At 46.1% G+C, this 15,809-nt stretch overlaps 1 protein-coding gene across 3 annotated transcripts in view; it reads left to right on the top strand.

Annotated features, from left to right (window-relative positions):
- adamts6 (ADAM metallopeptidase with thrombospondin type 1 motif, 6) overlaps window positions 1-15,809 on the top strand; it is a 90,008-nt gene that overhangs the window by 32,443 nt on the left and 41,756 nt on the right. For all 3 annotated transcript variants that reach the window (XM_054756666.1, XM_054756665.1, XM_054756667.1), the window contains exon 10: window positions 327-473. In XM_054756666.1, coding sequence (XP_054612641.1) covers window positions 327-473 — 147 coding nt within the window. The remainder of the gene's footprint in view (window positions 1-326; window positions 474-15,809) is intronic.

The raw sequence follows: 15,809 nt of genomic DNA, 5'->3' as shown, positions 1-15,809 counted from the left end.
TTTCTTCGCTTGGCAGGGAAATAAATTCTACAGCTCGGGTGGGGTGGGGGGTGGTGGTTGGGGGATCTCCAGTAATTGATCCAAAGGACTCCCCCCCAGCCTGGCAGCCTGCTCAGACGTGCCGGCGCTGATTGACAGGCGAGGCATCAGAGTGGTGATTAGAACTTATTCATTCCTGCCGAGCTCCAGACAGGGGTCGACCCCTGACCCCTGGCTCTCCTCCACACAGCTGTTTCACAGCCCCAGAGCTAGATCTTTACGGGGGGGGGGGGGGGGGGGGACTCCAATGCTTTTCTTGTCGTCATCCATCTGCTTTCTCCTCTCAGCTTCGGGATGAACCACGACGGCATCGGGAACTCCTGCGGCACCAAAGGCCACGAGACGGCCAAGCTGATGGCGGCGCACATCACGGCCAACACCAACCCCTTCTCCTGGTCCGCCTGCAGCAAGGACTACATCACCAGCTTTCTCGAGTAAGTGGATGATGTGTGTGTGGGACCAGGCTAGTCGAGGTGTTCTAAGCAGCCATTAGTTGTTTCTTCTTCCCTCAAATGGACGGAAAGGAAAGGAAAAGCCATCCACTTGGGGGTCTCCACCTCACATTCCATACCCTAGGGGGCAGACTACTTAGCCGTAGGGAAGTAATAACAATAGTTCATCTTATAAATAGGGTGTTCCCTCGTTTATCGCGGGGGATAGGTTCCCAAAATAGCCCGCAATATGTGAAATCAGCCAAGTAGCCAACTTGATTTGTTTCCAATGATTCTATATGTTTTAAGGCTGTAAAAGCCCTCACCACACCCTTTATACACTTTTCTCAGACAGGCATGAACATTTTCTCACATTTCTCACTTGTTTAAACACTCTCAAAGTTCACATTTCCTTGGAATTTTAATGATCAACTTACGAAGTTGGACACAAGAAACGATGAAGTGACTCACGCATATTTCACTCCCCTGACTGTGCCTCTTGGTCCTGGCGCCATTCGGGTGAACCGTAGTGTTTTTGTAACCTTGTTAAAACATATTGCTCCTGCCGTCATATTTTACTCCTCCTCCTTGTCCCCCATGAACCGAAGATTCATTGACAGTATTCCGTGATGGCGCCCTACAGCCGCGTAACTTCAACCTTCCTTCAGCGTGTCCACAAGTCCAACTTTTTGTGCAGTGGCTGGATTCCTCTGCCTTTTGGGTGCAGGACGTTTCATCGACATTGTGGGTTTTGTTGGGGAGAAAACCATACAGCGTTCAGAGTCACACGATTAGCTTCTTCTGTTTCCTCCATTGTTTACAGTATTGGTGGTTAGCAAACAGCTCAGACGGTTAGCTTGTTTGCTAGCCATGACCACAACAAGAGACAGCATGCAGGAAATTGATTGACAGTGGTCTACAGCCAATCATGACACTGAAGACAACGGGCAGTGCAGACAGAAGAGAGAAGCACAGAACTACAACACTCAACTTCCCACAATGCAGTTCTTAAAGGGCCAGGCTCAGCCTGTTACAGAGTTCATACGCTGTAAAAAAACCCCCCAACAAAAAAAGCACTAAAATTGCACTGCAAAAGGTGAACTGTGAGGGAAGACCGTACATGAATGCTATATGGCCACAACATTAGGTACACATTCTAATCAAAGCCGATGACAACAAGAATTAGTAACTAAAAGAGGTAATGAATTACTTACTTGTGTTTTTGTAATTCTGTCTTTTTTTCTGCATTCTTTATTTTTGTAGTATTTCTACAAAATCTGTCATTTTTTCAATATTGTGCTTCCATTCTAAATCTTATCCCTCACTCAGTTGAAAAACAAAAAAATCAAAACAGATACATAAATAACAATGACGAAGGATGAAATTATATATAAAAAAGGTGAATGATCAGCAGGGCAACCACCTGCTTTCACTGCAAAAAGTGTTTTGTACAAAAAGCAATGCTTGACTTTCTTTTTATTTGGCCCTCATTGGTAGTGATCCATACTGAAACATCGATACTTCCGATTCCAGCTCTTCATGCTTTCAAATATGGATACAGTGTTCCCTCGCTTCATCGCGCTTCACCTTTCGCCTTCCTGTGCACTCCAGAATGCGTTGGGCTTGCCAGATGTACATAAATGCTGCATCGCTAGCAGTGTGACTCTGAAGTGTTTTATGTTTGCAAGTTTTATCCTTGACAACACCCACAATGTCCACAAAACCTTCTGCACCGTCAAAGACACCTGCGGTCGCACCCAAACGGAATAGGGAGGAAGCCATTGGACTTCTGGACATGCTGAAGGAAGGTAGAAGTTGCAGCTGTAGGGCGCCCTGATGGAATACTAAATTAGGGGTGTAACCATTCCTTTTAATAACGATTTGATTTGTATTACGATTCGTGGTTGCCGATACGATTCAAGAACAATTTTGGTTCATTTAGAACAGTACGATCCGAAACGATTCAGTAACTTTAAATGTATTCTGTAACTTTTTAGCCAAAAAATCAAACAGTGTGACTGTGAAATAGATACCTGGATGCAGGACAGGGCAGGTGAAGTTGTGTTTTGTAAGGGAAACAGGTGTAAATAATTAATAATGCTGAAATACTCAAGAATAAATGATCAATGAGTAGAAAAAATGCAATAGAAAATCAGGATGAAGAGAGGGTGGTATAGCTTGCCATGATGAACGACTGACTTGAAACAGTGCAATCCAAACCTGCACTTTGCACCCAATGAGGAACATTATGCAAATGATTGTGGTGTCGTATCTTCAATTAGCTGTTGAAACTTTCTCAACTGTATGGGCCGATGGCTTTTTTGTGCTGATGATCCTCCTGATCAGAGCAGCCATTTGAAGGAACGGTGCAGCAACCAGCAAGTAATGCGGCCTCCTTGTACCTTTTGCCACTGAGAGGGTCGGGATGGGTCCTCTGTCTCAATGATGCGCTTAACAGAGACACTGGACAGGATGCCGTGGTGTGGTGGGTTGATGACCATAGGTTTTGCTAATGATGAGAGCAAACAGATACTTGGCATGTGACGTGATGGCAGATGGTGTGCAGCAGTGTAAGGGAACGTTGTCATGCAAAAGAAGAACACATGAGAAATGCGAGTGGAAATGTGTGACGAAAGAAATAAAGGCTCAACAAAAATGACGGCTTCCCAGCCTTTCTTCTCTTCTCCTTCCTCCGAATTAAATGTCTTGTATTCTTTATGCTATGATATGAGATACCTTACATTGTAAAATGTACCAGACACATTAGGTGAATTTGCTCTCTCTCTCTTTGAGTGTCATGCCAGTTCCTGGCTCTGACGACACATTGAATGTATGTGGTGCTGATGTAATTGATGATTTCTTGTAGCGTTCCAGATTTCTTTCATTGTTCATAGTCCAGATGCCTCTTTCAGTTGTTGTAAAAACAGGATCCTTTGTCCTCCTCTAGCTTTTTTCCCAGGAATCCTGCCGAAAAGACTTCTTCTATCTTCCCTTTTCGGATGACGTGTCCAACAAAACTGAGCTGCTGGCATTGGATGATGTCGAGAAGTTGTTGATTTTGGTCCATTCATTGCGACACTGCCTCGTTTGTCTCGTGTGCCGTACACGGAATGCGTAGCATACGCCGATAAAGCCACATTTCTGTGGCGTCGATGTTGCGCCTGGTTTCCGCTGTTATTGTCCAGGACTGACATCCATAAAGTAGAATTGGCCATGTTAACATTTGAGAAGCCTACATTTTAGCAGAAGGGACAGCTTGCAATCTTTGAAAATGGAGCTCATCTGATTGAAGCTACATTTCGCTAGAGCTATTCTTCATCTTATCTCTTGGCGGCAGCGACCATCTGAGGTGATTAAGGACCCTAGGTAGTTGAAAGACTCGACCTGTTGAATCGTTTTGTCATCACATTTGAGATTGCATCTCGGCGGGGGAGACTCCTTGGGGACAACCATACAGAAAGTCTTTTTGCAGTTTATCTCAAGACCGAGTTCTTGCGAGGTTTGAACGGTCACGTCGAGTAGCCTTTGTAGCCCTTCTTCGCTTGAGGCCAGCAAGGCTGTAACATCGGCATATCTGATGTTGTTGATGAGCTGTACAGTAAGTGCTACGCCTTCCTCCACCTCTTCAAGGTGACCAAGGATCTCCTCGCTGTAGAGGTTGAAGAAGTCTGGGCTCATTACACAACCTTGCCGGACACCACGATTTATCTCAATCCAGTCTGTCAGTCCCTCAGGCAGTTTGTTGGCGGCTTTTTGAAACCGATAGAGATTTTAAAAAATTCGATAGTCTTTGTCATCTATTTCAATGTCCTTGAGCAGTTGGAGAAGTTTGCTATGCCGAACCCGATCGAAAGCTTTTTTGTAGTCAATGAAGCAAATGTAAAAGTCTTGTTGATGTTGAATGCTTCTTTCACTCAGCATTCTTAAGATAAAGATTGCGTTTCTGGTCCCTCTGTCAGGCATAAAGCCATACTGGAACTCTGGGATTTTGAAGTGAATCTTCTTCCGGCACCTATCCAGCACGATTTTTAGCATCAGCTTCAGGGTGTGTGACATGAGACTGATGGTTCGGTGATTCTCGCAGTCGAGGGTGCTTGGTTTTTTTGGCAAGGCAATAAAAATGGATTTCAGCATGTCGTCTGGTATGTCACTGATATCATAGATTTTGTTGATTAGACTGTGTAAGAGGTCGATTCCCTCATCACCTAGCGCGAGGAGCATTTCAGTGACGACCTCATCAGGTCCCGCTGCTTTGTTGAGTTTCATTCTTCGAAGAGCCCAGCGGATTTCATCCTTTAAGATGGAGGCACCCGTTGTTGTTGGCATGCGCTCTGGGTCTTCTAAAGCCTCATCTTCAAAGAGTTGGCCGAGGTATTCTGGTGAATTTGCACGAAGTATCGGTATTGGATCGGTACAGCGCCGATAGCAGCCTGAATTTTAGTCAGTATCTGATCAGAAACAAAATCAGTGGTATTGCACTTCACTAGTCATGAGATTGTGCAGATGTACCTAATATTATATTTTGTCTGGCGTCACAGTGACGGCAGATGTTTCATCATCATTGCCCGTCATCCCGCGCCACTCGGCCCTGTGTCGACCCGCTACCGCTCTGGTATGCTCACCACGTTTCATCAGACCTCCTTGACAGCACCCTCATCATTTAGCTAATGTGGCGCCCCTTGCTGTTTGGAGGACGGGTCAAATGCTGGGACAGAAAGAGAGAGAGAGAGAGGTGGGGTATTTGCGAGATTGAGACCCCCACTCACTGCCAGCCTGACAAGGTAAAAATGTGCACGGGGCCCAAAGTCAGATGAAGCCAGACAAAACATCTGGAGTCGGCCTTCGCCGTCTGGCAGAAAGCTGATACTCGTGATCCTGACGGGAGCTCCTGGCCCTGGCCTCGCACGTCACGGCTGCTTCCCGACCAGAACCTCTGCTCTGACGTCACCAACGCGGCTCCAGCGTCGCTTCTTTCCGTTTGGAAAAAGCACACAATTAGGACTACAGTTCCTAATGAAGGCTGGGCCGAGGTAGAACCTGTTCAACTTTGGATTGGATCTTTAACAAACATAACTGTTTACAAACCCAACAACTACTCTGTTGGAGCAAATATAAGATGGCTCTACGTAAAAGACCACCCCTCTTTTTCAACACCTGTTTTTTGATAAATATGTTTGTCCAAAAGACATCATCAATTCTTTTTGAAATCATCTTCTTCATGTTGAACGCAACACAACACAACGCTGTTGGTTTGCTTGCATAAACCTCCACACCACAAATATAAGACAAACGCCATGCTTTCATGTTTTCAATGCAGGGTGAAGCATGTCCAATGCTCTAAATATAAGACAACCTTGAATATACGATAACCCAGCTTTTTGTAGCACAGTATTTGGAAGTGAAACACAATTTTTAACCCTGTTTCCAGATGTGCACACACTACACTTACACCTCAATAAAACAAGTTGTAGGTTATTGGTTTAAAAAGAAGATATTGTGCATCTGATTGATGTCGCAGTTAGTAGTTATTGAGAGAGAGTGGTATTAATAACGAGCCTACGCAGGGAAGGTTCTGTCTAGTTCTGCTTAGACGGGAGGTCAGAATCAGTTCAAAGCATCAAAGGGGGGGTGGTCCCGTGCATTCGTTGCCCAGCTGGGTTTGTGTGCACTCTTGTGTAGCACGTGCAAAGCGGACTAGTAGGTGGAAGAAAATGTTGAGCATATTTCCAGTGTCCAGTCAGCCTGGACGGCGGATGAACGTGGTGAGGATCCAAGTGGGGGGGCACAATGTGTCCGTGTGTTCTTGTTGAGCGGATAATAGTGTCCGTGCTTGTCAGAAGATGTTTCCGGCTGAAAGCTGTGAGCCGAGCAGCACATGGGACGAAGATGACAGCGGGACCCGCCGGCCTCATCCTGCGGAACAAAGACACGCTTCTCTGTTGCTCGGCAGGACTCAAAGGACCCGCTTCTGGCTCGGGTATCTGAGGCCTGGCCGAGCCCGTGCACATCTTCTCTTATGTTACACCTCCTTCTACATTAGCCATGCTTTCTGGGTTTTCATTTAGTTCTTTATGCCTTGGTGTTTCCAACAAAAGGGTTTTGTTCATAAACTCCAATTACCCTGCCTTACCAATCTCCCCCCACCCCACCCTCCCAGCACTCAGCTTGGATATTGCACTCACGTCTCCCTGCCAAGTAAACAAGTTTGGCGTCACGTTGGCCTAGATTCACTTTCTTGCGAGAGCAATTGTTTGGCTTTTTAAGAAATGTTTTATGACGGCACTCAGCAGAGTTCAGGAGGAGTTTATTAGTCTGCAGCCGACTTGAAGGCAGCACTTGGCATGTTTTGTAGCCCTAAGAGCCTCCGACAAGAGACGGATCACACGAGAAGTTGTACCTTGTAGCTCTTTTTTTTACATCCATGTGACATAATCCCAAATGACTGTGCTCAATCATCACACCCGAGGCAGTGATGACGTCATTAGCATAGCAGCTAACACCCTCCTTCCACTCCTTCATTAATCATTTCCAGTCCACTTTACTTCAGCCACCTTCCCACACACAGTCCAGTTCAGTTCGCCACATTACGCTTCACATTACGACTGCTAAATCCTGATCATGTTTGCGTTTCCACTGCAGGGTGTGCAACCACGCAAATAGCAGCACAACAGTGTGGAACTAAACAACACAAAATCATATCGTTGTAGCATTGCTTGGGTAAACCACCTGCTTCACCCAGCCCTGCATTCACCCAGCCTTGCATTCACCCAGCCCTGCATTCACCCACCCTTGCATTCACCCAGCCCTGCATTCACCCAGCCTTGCATTCACCCAGCCCTGCATTCACCCAGCCTTGCATTCACCCAGCCCTGCATTCACCCAGCCCTGCATTCACCCAGCCCTGCGTTCACCCAGCCCTGCGTTCACCCAGCCTGTATTTACCCAGCCCTGCATTCACCCAGCCCTATGTTCACCCAGCCCTGCATTCACCCAACCCTGCATTCACCCAGCCCTGCATTCACCCAGCCCTGCGTTCACCCAGCCCTGCGTTCACCCAGCCTGTATTTACCCAGCCCTGCATTCACCCAGCCCTATGTTCACCCAGCCCTGCATTCACCCAACCCTGCGTTCACCCAGCCCTGCATTCACCCAGCCCTGCATTCACCCAGCCCTGCATTCACCCAACCTTGCGTTCACCCAGCCCTGCATTCACCCAGCCCTGCCTTCATGCATCTGGCATCTGACAAGCAGACAAGCAACTTAAATAGCCTTACAGATCATACTGTACCACCTTGGTACCACCCTGGTACCACCATTGTACCACCATACCACTAAGACTGCTACTACCATAACAGTGTGAGTGGTACCAGAGTGAAAGGGTTCTGAAACAGTATGGTTGGCCTCTTGCAATGAAAAGAGTAAATTGTGTAGTGTTTGCTGGAAACAAGTAATGTGTCGGGACTTATTTAAGATCGATGCATAGATACTTTCTTCATCTTCCAGACAAAGTCACCTGATCACAGTGGAGGAGTTTTCTTTGCGTGTCCAAAGTTGCTGGGGGCTTTTATGCCCCTGATAGGGTCACCCATGACTAAAAGGCTCTAGGGGAGGGACCCGACAAAGAGTGGCTCAAATGATCCGAATGAAGAGAAAAAAGGGTGGACCTAGTTTTTCCCCACCCAGACCCGGGTCGCCAGTACCACGCTCTGGAGCCAGGCCTAGAGCTCAACAGCAAGCACCTGTTGGTCAGGCCTGCACCCATGGGGCCCAGCTGGGCACAGCCCGAAGCGGTAACATGGGTCCCCCCTCCAATGGGCTCACCACTCATGGGAGGGGCCAAAGGAGCCGGGTGCAGTGTGAGATGAGATATGTGGCCAAGTTTGGTTTGGTTTAATTTGATTTGAACATGCATGCAAGTTCGAATGGAATACATCGCATGATTCATTTCACAGTTCCACATGTCCAAAAGAAGTAGGAAGAAGCAAAGCTTATTTAATCCTACCCCCCATCCATTCTACATCTAGTACAGTACATGTTGTTCACTTCCTGTATTCCATATGTGATTTTTAATACATAATAATAAAAATAATAAGAACAAGATATTTAAAAATATGATGATGTCATTATTAAGATTTTTTAATATAATAATCAGTATTATAACAAATAAATAATAGTAAATAGAAACAAGCATAACAGAACAATAAATATAATAATCAGTATAAATAAAATAAAGACAAGTATAATAAAGCAAGTTCAAGACTGTTCTGCCTTATATTTAGCAAACATCACCTGCTTGTATTGTTTTTTGAATTCGTTCATCTTGGTGCATCGTTTGAGTCCTTTGCTCAATCCATTCCATAAATTAGCATACTTACAGTAAATGCTGTGGGTGTTTAACGTTGTTCCCACATGTTATATGAGTGTTTCAACTTTAGTTTTTCCCTAAGATCATATTTCTCCTATCTTATGACATTTTTGGGTAGTTATTGTTAACTTTATGCATTATTTTAGTGGTTTGAACATTTATTAAATCAGCAAGTTTGAATATGTGTGATTTTACAAATAAAGGGTTTGTATGTTGGCATTATGAATGATCCTCACCATCTTTTTTGCAGTACAGTGAGTGAGTGAAGATTGCTTTTGTAATGATTACCCATATCTCCATATCTCCACACAATGAGTTAGACATGCTCATACTAAGGAACAGTAAAGAGTGTGGAGGGATTTTTGATCAAGAACAAATTTTGCTTTATTCAATATTGAAGTATTTCTCGCCACCTTTTGTTGTATATTTTTGATGCGAGATTTCCAACTCATTTTTTTATCTATTATGTTGGTAAATTATAGCGATCTAATTTATTTTATTTATGATGTATTGTGTAAAACTAAGACATGAATAACATCACATTAAAAGCACAAAATGAATGCAGACCCCCCCATCCACCAGTTCAAGCCTGGAGTTTTTCCAGAGAGATGATGACATGGCTGTTTGACATGTGTTCTAAAAGGCAGTGCTAGCATGAATTCACTTGAGACAAATGTGCACATTAGCACTCAATAAGTCATCAAACGTACCTTTATGCATTCCCACATAGTATCAGCATTTACACCAAATATGAGGGAAAGAAAAATGGTACAAATACAGCAGCAGTAGAGAGAAAGTTAGCACACCCACAATGGACATGCGTCAAGTGAGATGGAGGTAACAGAGAGAATCCGGACACTTTTCAAAATAAAACATCTTGGAAATTATTTTTTCTTTCTTTGCAGCCCGGTACCAAATGACTCACAGCCCAGTACCGGGCCACGGCCCGGGGGTTGGGTATCCCTGGTCGATAGCATGAGTCATTTCCTCCGTGATTTCTATCAGTGCCATAGAAGTTGAAATGTTAGCTCTGTATGCGTATTGACTACCTGCTAGTACTTCATTCTTATTCATACATTTGGCCAACCTGTTATTAAATAACTTCTCGCTAATTTTAGAAAATTGGGGTAATGAGGAAACTGGTCGGTAATTTGTAAATTGATGTTTGTCTCCATTTTTAAAGATTGGAACCACTTTAGCAATTTCCATTTTGTAAGGAAATGATAAATTACTAATCTATGTTAACGCTTCTACAATCTCACTTTTGATTGGTTCCATTTCAATTCCATTCCATTCCATGAATTTTTAGTTGATGTTTTTGCCTTAAAATTGTTGACAATATCAGTGATTTGCTTTTTTAAATGCATCAGTGAGAAACATTGAATAAGTCCATGGTTTCATTCCTTTCCTCCATTGTCCAGAATTTTGGAATTTCTTCTTCCAGTTTTGGCCCAATATCTACAAAATAGTTGTTAAACATTTCAAGTAGCTCATTCATATCATCCTTATTAGTGTTTCCAAGCATAAAATGGTCTGCTTTCTTGGTGCTGTTCCTTAGAACACTATTTAAATGCCCCGGGTTGCTCTGATCTTATTTTTATTCTTATGTAATAATTGACGATAACATTCCCTCTTACACACTCTCAAGATTGTTGTCAACTTATTTTTATATATTTTTATACTTATTTTTATACTTGTTTCTGCTTCTGTTCCTTAGTTTGTTGAATGATACATTTCCTGTATCATGTATTCTTCTTACAGGCGTTTTTTTGTCATTCAGTGGCAAGTGTGTCATAACCTTTCATGCTGGTACTGTACATGATAGGGGGTTTCAAAGTTTTAGGTGCAGTAGCTCGAGAAAAATAAAGAAAAACACACTTTTTCAAACCTGCTGAGCTAAAGAGACTTGGTGAAATATTCGACAATAAAATTTTAAAAAGGATTCTTTTTAATATGAGAATGAAAGGGACATTCTTGGCCGTGCACTCGAGCAGCAGGACGCTTGTCTTGTGTCTGAGCGCTCGTCAGTACGTCAGGGAAAAATGTTTGTGACAAGAACAGAAGAAAAACACTGCTCCTTGTGTTTAACAGTATTTGTGGCCGGTGCGCCTACAAGCAGAGACTGTTCTTGTCGTCACCACGAGTCGTTTGTCACCGCTTTTCCTGACCAGGGATGGGAGCGTTCCACTGCAGCTGCCACTGCTGGAAAGTACAGCCTGTTTTCCTGAAGAAGTGTGTTGTGTGGTGGGAAGACAGCTCCAAAATGAAATAGTGTTTTAGCCTAATTGGATAATTGTCTGATGTTAGCTGCTAGCTGGTGTCTGAAGAGGCGCAGCGTGTTTGCTCCCAGAGTAAACACCAACCCATCAACTGCTTTTTCTTCACACTGAGTGCTCTCTATATTTCTCAGACAAAATAGACATGATTACTCTATATTTGTCTGGTCTTCCTCCATGTTTCTGGCTGACTTGCCATGTACACCATACTCATTTAATCTAAAATGGCAACCTCAATGATCATTTCATGGTGCTTGACATATTTGACAAGCCTCCAGTCTGTTTGTTGGCTAATCCACGTGCAGAAACCAAGTGGAAGGAGGTGTGTGTGGGTACGTACTTACTAGGCTTGTGAAGGATAAACCAATGCAACTGGTTATCTGGTTTGACAAGCGAGAGTTGCGGCTGCATGGGTATCAGCCTGCTGGGTGGATAATATTCATCCATAAAGCCTTAGATGAATGGATTGTAGAGACATGCACCAGGTATCGCAAGACTAGCAAGCACTTGACAGTCCGTCTCTTAAACAACGTGAGAGCCTGGGCTGCTGGCGAGCACCGCTAGCATTAGCAGTGCACTAGCTAGTCACCGATCTTATTTATGATGTATTGTGTATTGTATCGTTTGTACACTGTATCAAATCGTTCTGGGTAACATTTTACAATGAGGTACACAAAATTACAGTAGTTAATGAGGAACGACCTAACCCGAACCACTACTCATTAGTTCCTCATTAGTTCTGCATTAGTTTCTCAGTAACTACTCTACTCATTAGTTCCTCATTAGTTCTTCATTAATTCCTCAGTAACTACTCTACTCATTAGTTCCTCATTAGTTCTTCATTAATTCCTCAGTAACTACTCTACTCATTAGTTCTTCATTAGTTCCTCAGTAACTACTCTGCTCATTAGTTCCTCATTAGTTCTTCATTAGTTCCTCAGTAACTACCCTACTCATTAGTTCCTAATTAGTTCCTCAGTAACTACTCTACTCATTCGTTCTTCACTAGTTCCTCAGTAACTACTGTATTTGTGTGTATGTTATTGTAAAGTGAGACCTTGATCTGTTTTTAAAGTACAGTGGTACCTCGGTTAACGTCTGCCCTGTTGTTTTCCGGTTGACATCCAAAATTTTTGCTAAAATTTTGCCTTGGCTTGCTTGGTTAGCGTTAAAAATATCGTCTGGTTTGTTTACACCACCATCTTGGATCACGCTCTGAAGACAAAATTGTGCAATGCATTGTGGACTGCGGGCGCCATTTTAGAGCAACAGTGTTTGTTTATACAAGAGTTGCTGCGCTAGAGAGAGATACACCATGTAACAAACACAAGGGCCGCACAAAACAGAGAGGCGATGGACCGTACCGAGACAAGGGATGCAACACCTCCCAGTTTTACAAGTTAAAGAGAAGAGCGACATCATTTCCGAGGTATGTAAATGTGACGGAGTGGCTTCATCACACACATCCATGCATCCACATGCATCTACTCCACTTCCCACGTAACAGTCTATCAACCCGGTGGCGCATGGAGGGTGACACTTGGTGTTTCTGTCTCATTTCACATCCATCACACTCATTTCTGCTTCCAGGCATTCAAACTCACTGCAGCATGATCACACCATCCATAGTCCAAGATAGCACACGTCACCACACACCTCAGAAGGCATCCTCACCAGCACACTTCCACCACGTCACTGCCACCAGCCATGGTTGTTGTTTTTATGTTCTCTATTAAAGGGCAACGTACGTGTTTATGGGTTTTAGGAGGTTGATATTTAGTTTGATACATTTTTAACATTTTTGCACATTGTAGTTGTAGCAGAATAATGTGTTTATTTTGTTTATTGCCGTTTTTTTTGGGGGGGGGGGGGGGGGGGGGGGGGGGTCCAACAAAACTACGTAAAAGTGATGTTAAATGTTCAGTTGTCCATTCATTTGTCATTATTTTTGCTCATTTTCTGCATGTGAAACCACAATTGGTGTCTATAAAATGTTGGGTGTCTGGAACATTCCATTCCATTCCATTTTCCTCCGCTCATCCGGGTCCGGGTTGCGGGGGCAGCAGTCTCAGTAGGGAAGCCCAGACTTCCCGGTCCCCGACCACCTCCTCCAGCTCCACCGGGAGGACACCAAGGCGTTCCCAGGCCAGCTGTGAGACATAATCCCTCCAGCGTGTCCTAGGTCTTTCCCGGGGCCTTCTCCCAGCTGGGCATGCCCGAAACACCTCACCAGGGAGGCGTCCGGGAGGCATCCGGACTAGATGCCCGAGCCACCTCAGCTGGCTCCTCTCGATGTGAAGGAGCAGCGGCTCTACTCTGAACTCCTCCCGGATAACCGAGCTCCTCACCCTGTCTCTTAGGGTGAGTCCCGCTACCCTACGAAGAAGACTCATTTCAGCCGCTTGTATCCGCGATCTCGTTCTTTCGGTCATGACCAAAAGCTCATGACCATAGGTGAGGGTGGGAACATAGATCCAACGGTAAATTGAGAGCTTTGCCTTCCGGCTCAGCTCTCTCTTCACCACGACGGTCCGGTACAGCGACCGCATTACGGCAGATGCTGCGCCGATCCGCCTATCGACCTCATGCTCCAACCTTCCCTCACTCGTGAACAAGACCCCGAGATACTTGAACTCCTCCACCTTGGGCAGGACCTCATTCCCAACCCGGAGGGAGCAATCCACCCTTTTCTGACTGAGAACCATGGCCTCGGATTTGGAGGTGCTGAGTCTCATCCCAGAAGCTTCACACTCAGATGCAAACCGTCCCAGTAAACGCTGCAGGTCACAGCCCGATGAGGCCATCAGGACCACATTGTCTGCAAATAGCAGAGATGAGATCCTAGTGCCCCCGAACTGGACTCCCTCGACACCTTGGCTGCGCCTAGAAATTCTGTCCATGAAAATTATGAACAGAATCGGTGACAAAGGGCAGCCTTGGCGGAGGCCAACGTTCACCGGATACAGGCTTGACTTACTACTGGCAATGCGAACCAGGCTCCTGCTCCAGTTGTACAAGGACTGAATGGCACGTAGTAGCGCGCCACCAATCCCATACTCCCGGAGCACCCCCCACAGGACACCGCGAGGGACATGGTCGAATGCCTTTTCCAGGTTCACAAAGCACATGTAGACCGGTTGGGCAAACTCCCAAGTACCCTCCAGGACCCTTGCAAGGGTGTAGAGCTGGTCCAGTGTTCCGCGACCAGGACGAAAACCACATTGCACCTCCTGTAGCCGAAGTTCGATTAACGGTCGTACCCTTCTCTCCAGCACCCTGGAATAGACTTTCCCAGGGAGGCTGAGGAGTGTGATCCCCCTATAGTTGGAACACACCCTCCGGTCACCCTTCTTGAAAAGGGGGACCACCACCCCAGTCTGCCAATCCAGAGGTGCTGTTCCCGATTTCCACGCAATGTTGAAGAGACGTGTCAGCCAAGACAGTCCCGCAACATCCAGAGCCTTGAGGAATTCAGGGCGAAACTCGTCCACCCCCGGAGCTTTGCCACTGGGGAGCATTTTGACTACCCCAGATACCTCAGCCACGGTGATGGAACTGTCCGCGTTCGTATCCTCAGTCTCTGCTTCCTCTATGGAAGGTATGTCAGTGGGATTGAGAAGGGCCTCAAAGTATTCCTTCCACCGCCCAACTATATCCTCAGTCAAGGTCAGCAGGCTCCCGTCCCCACTGTAAACAGTGTGGACCGGGCACTGCTTCCCCTTTCTGAGGCACCGGACGGTTTGCCAGAACCTCTTTGAGGCCAATCGAAAGTCGCGTTCCATGGCCTCACCGAACTCCTCCCACACCCGAGTTTTTGCCTCGACCACCGCCGAAGCCGCGTGCCGCTTGGCCTGCCGGTACCCGTCAGCTGCTTCAGGAGTCCCACAAGCCATCCATGCTCGATAGGACTCCTTCTTCAGCTTGACGGCAGCCCTGACCTTTGGTGTCCACCATCGGGTTTGGGGCTTGCCGCCACGACTGGCACCGACCACCTTGCGGCCGCAGCTCCGATCGGCTGCCTCAGAAATGGAGGCACGGAATACAGCCCATTCGGACTCGATATCCTCGTCCTCCCCCGGGATGCAGGAGAAGCTCTGCCGGAGGTGAGAGCTGAAGACTCGATGAACAGGAGACTCTGCCAAACGTTCCCAGCACACCCTCACTACACGTTTGGGTCTCCCGGGTCTGTCCGGCATCCTCCCCCGCCATCTAATCCAACTCATCACCAGGTGGTGATCAGTTGACAGCTCAGCCCCTCTCTTTACCCGTGTGTCCAAAACATGCGGACGCAGGTCTGATGATACGACTACAAAGTCGATCATAGACCTGCGGCCTAGGGTGTCCTGGTGCCATGTGCACTTATGGACATCCGTATGCTGGAACATGGTGTTTGTGATGGACAAACTGTGGTTCGCACAGAAGTCCAACAACATCACACCGCACGGGTTCAGATCGGGGAGGCCGTTCCTCCCAATCACGCCCCTCCAGGTCACACTGTCATTGCCCTCATGGGCGTTGAAGTCTCCCAGTAAAACGACAGAGTCACCAGTTGGGGTGCTCTCCAGCACCCCTCTGATGGACTCCAGGAAGGCTGGGTACTCTGAACTGCCGTTTGGCGCGTACGCACAAACGACAGTCAGAACCCTTTCTCCAACCCGAAGGCGTAGGGAAATGACCCTCTCGTTCACCGGGGATGAC

Source organism: Dunckerocampus dactyliophorus, chromosome 17 (genome assembly GCF_027744805.1).
Source record: "Dunckerocampus dactyliophorus isolate RoL2022-P2 chromosome 17, RoL_Ddac_1.1, whole genome shotgun sequence".
In the NCBI taxonomy this organism is placed as follows: Eukaryota; Metazoa; Chordata; class Actinopteri; order Syngnathiformes; family Syngnathidae; genus Dunckerocampus; species Dunckerocampus dactyliophorus.
The sequence above is the reverse complement of the archived record's forward strand: the minus strand, read 5'-3'. Positions and strand labels throughout refer to the sequence as shown.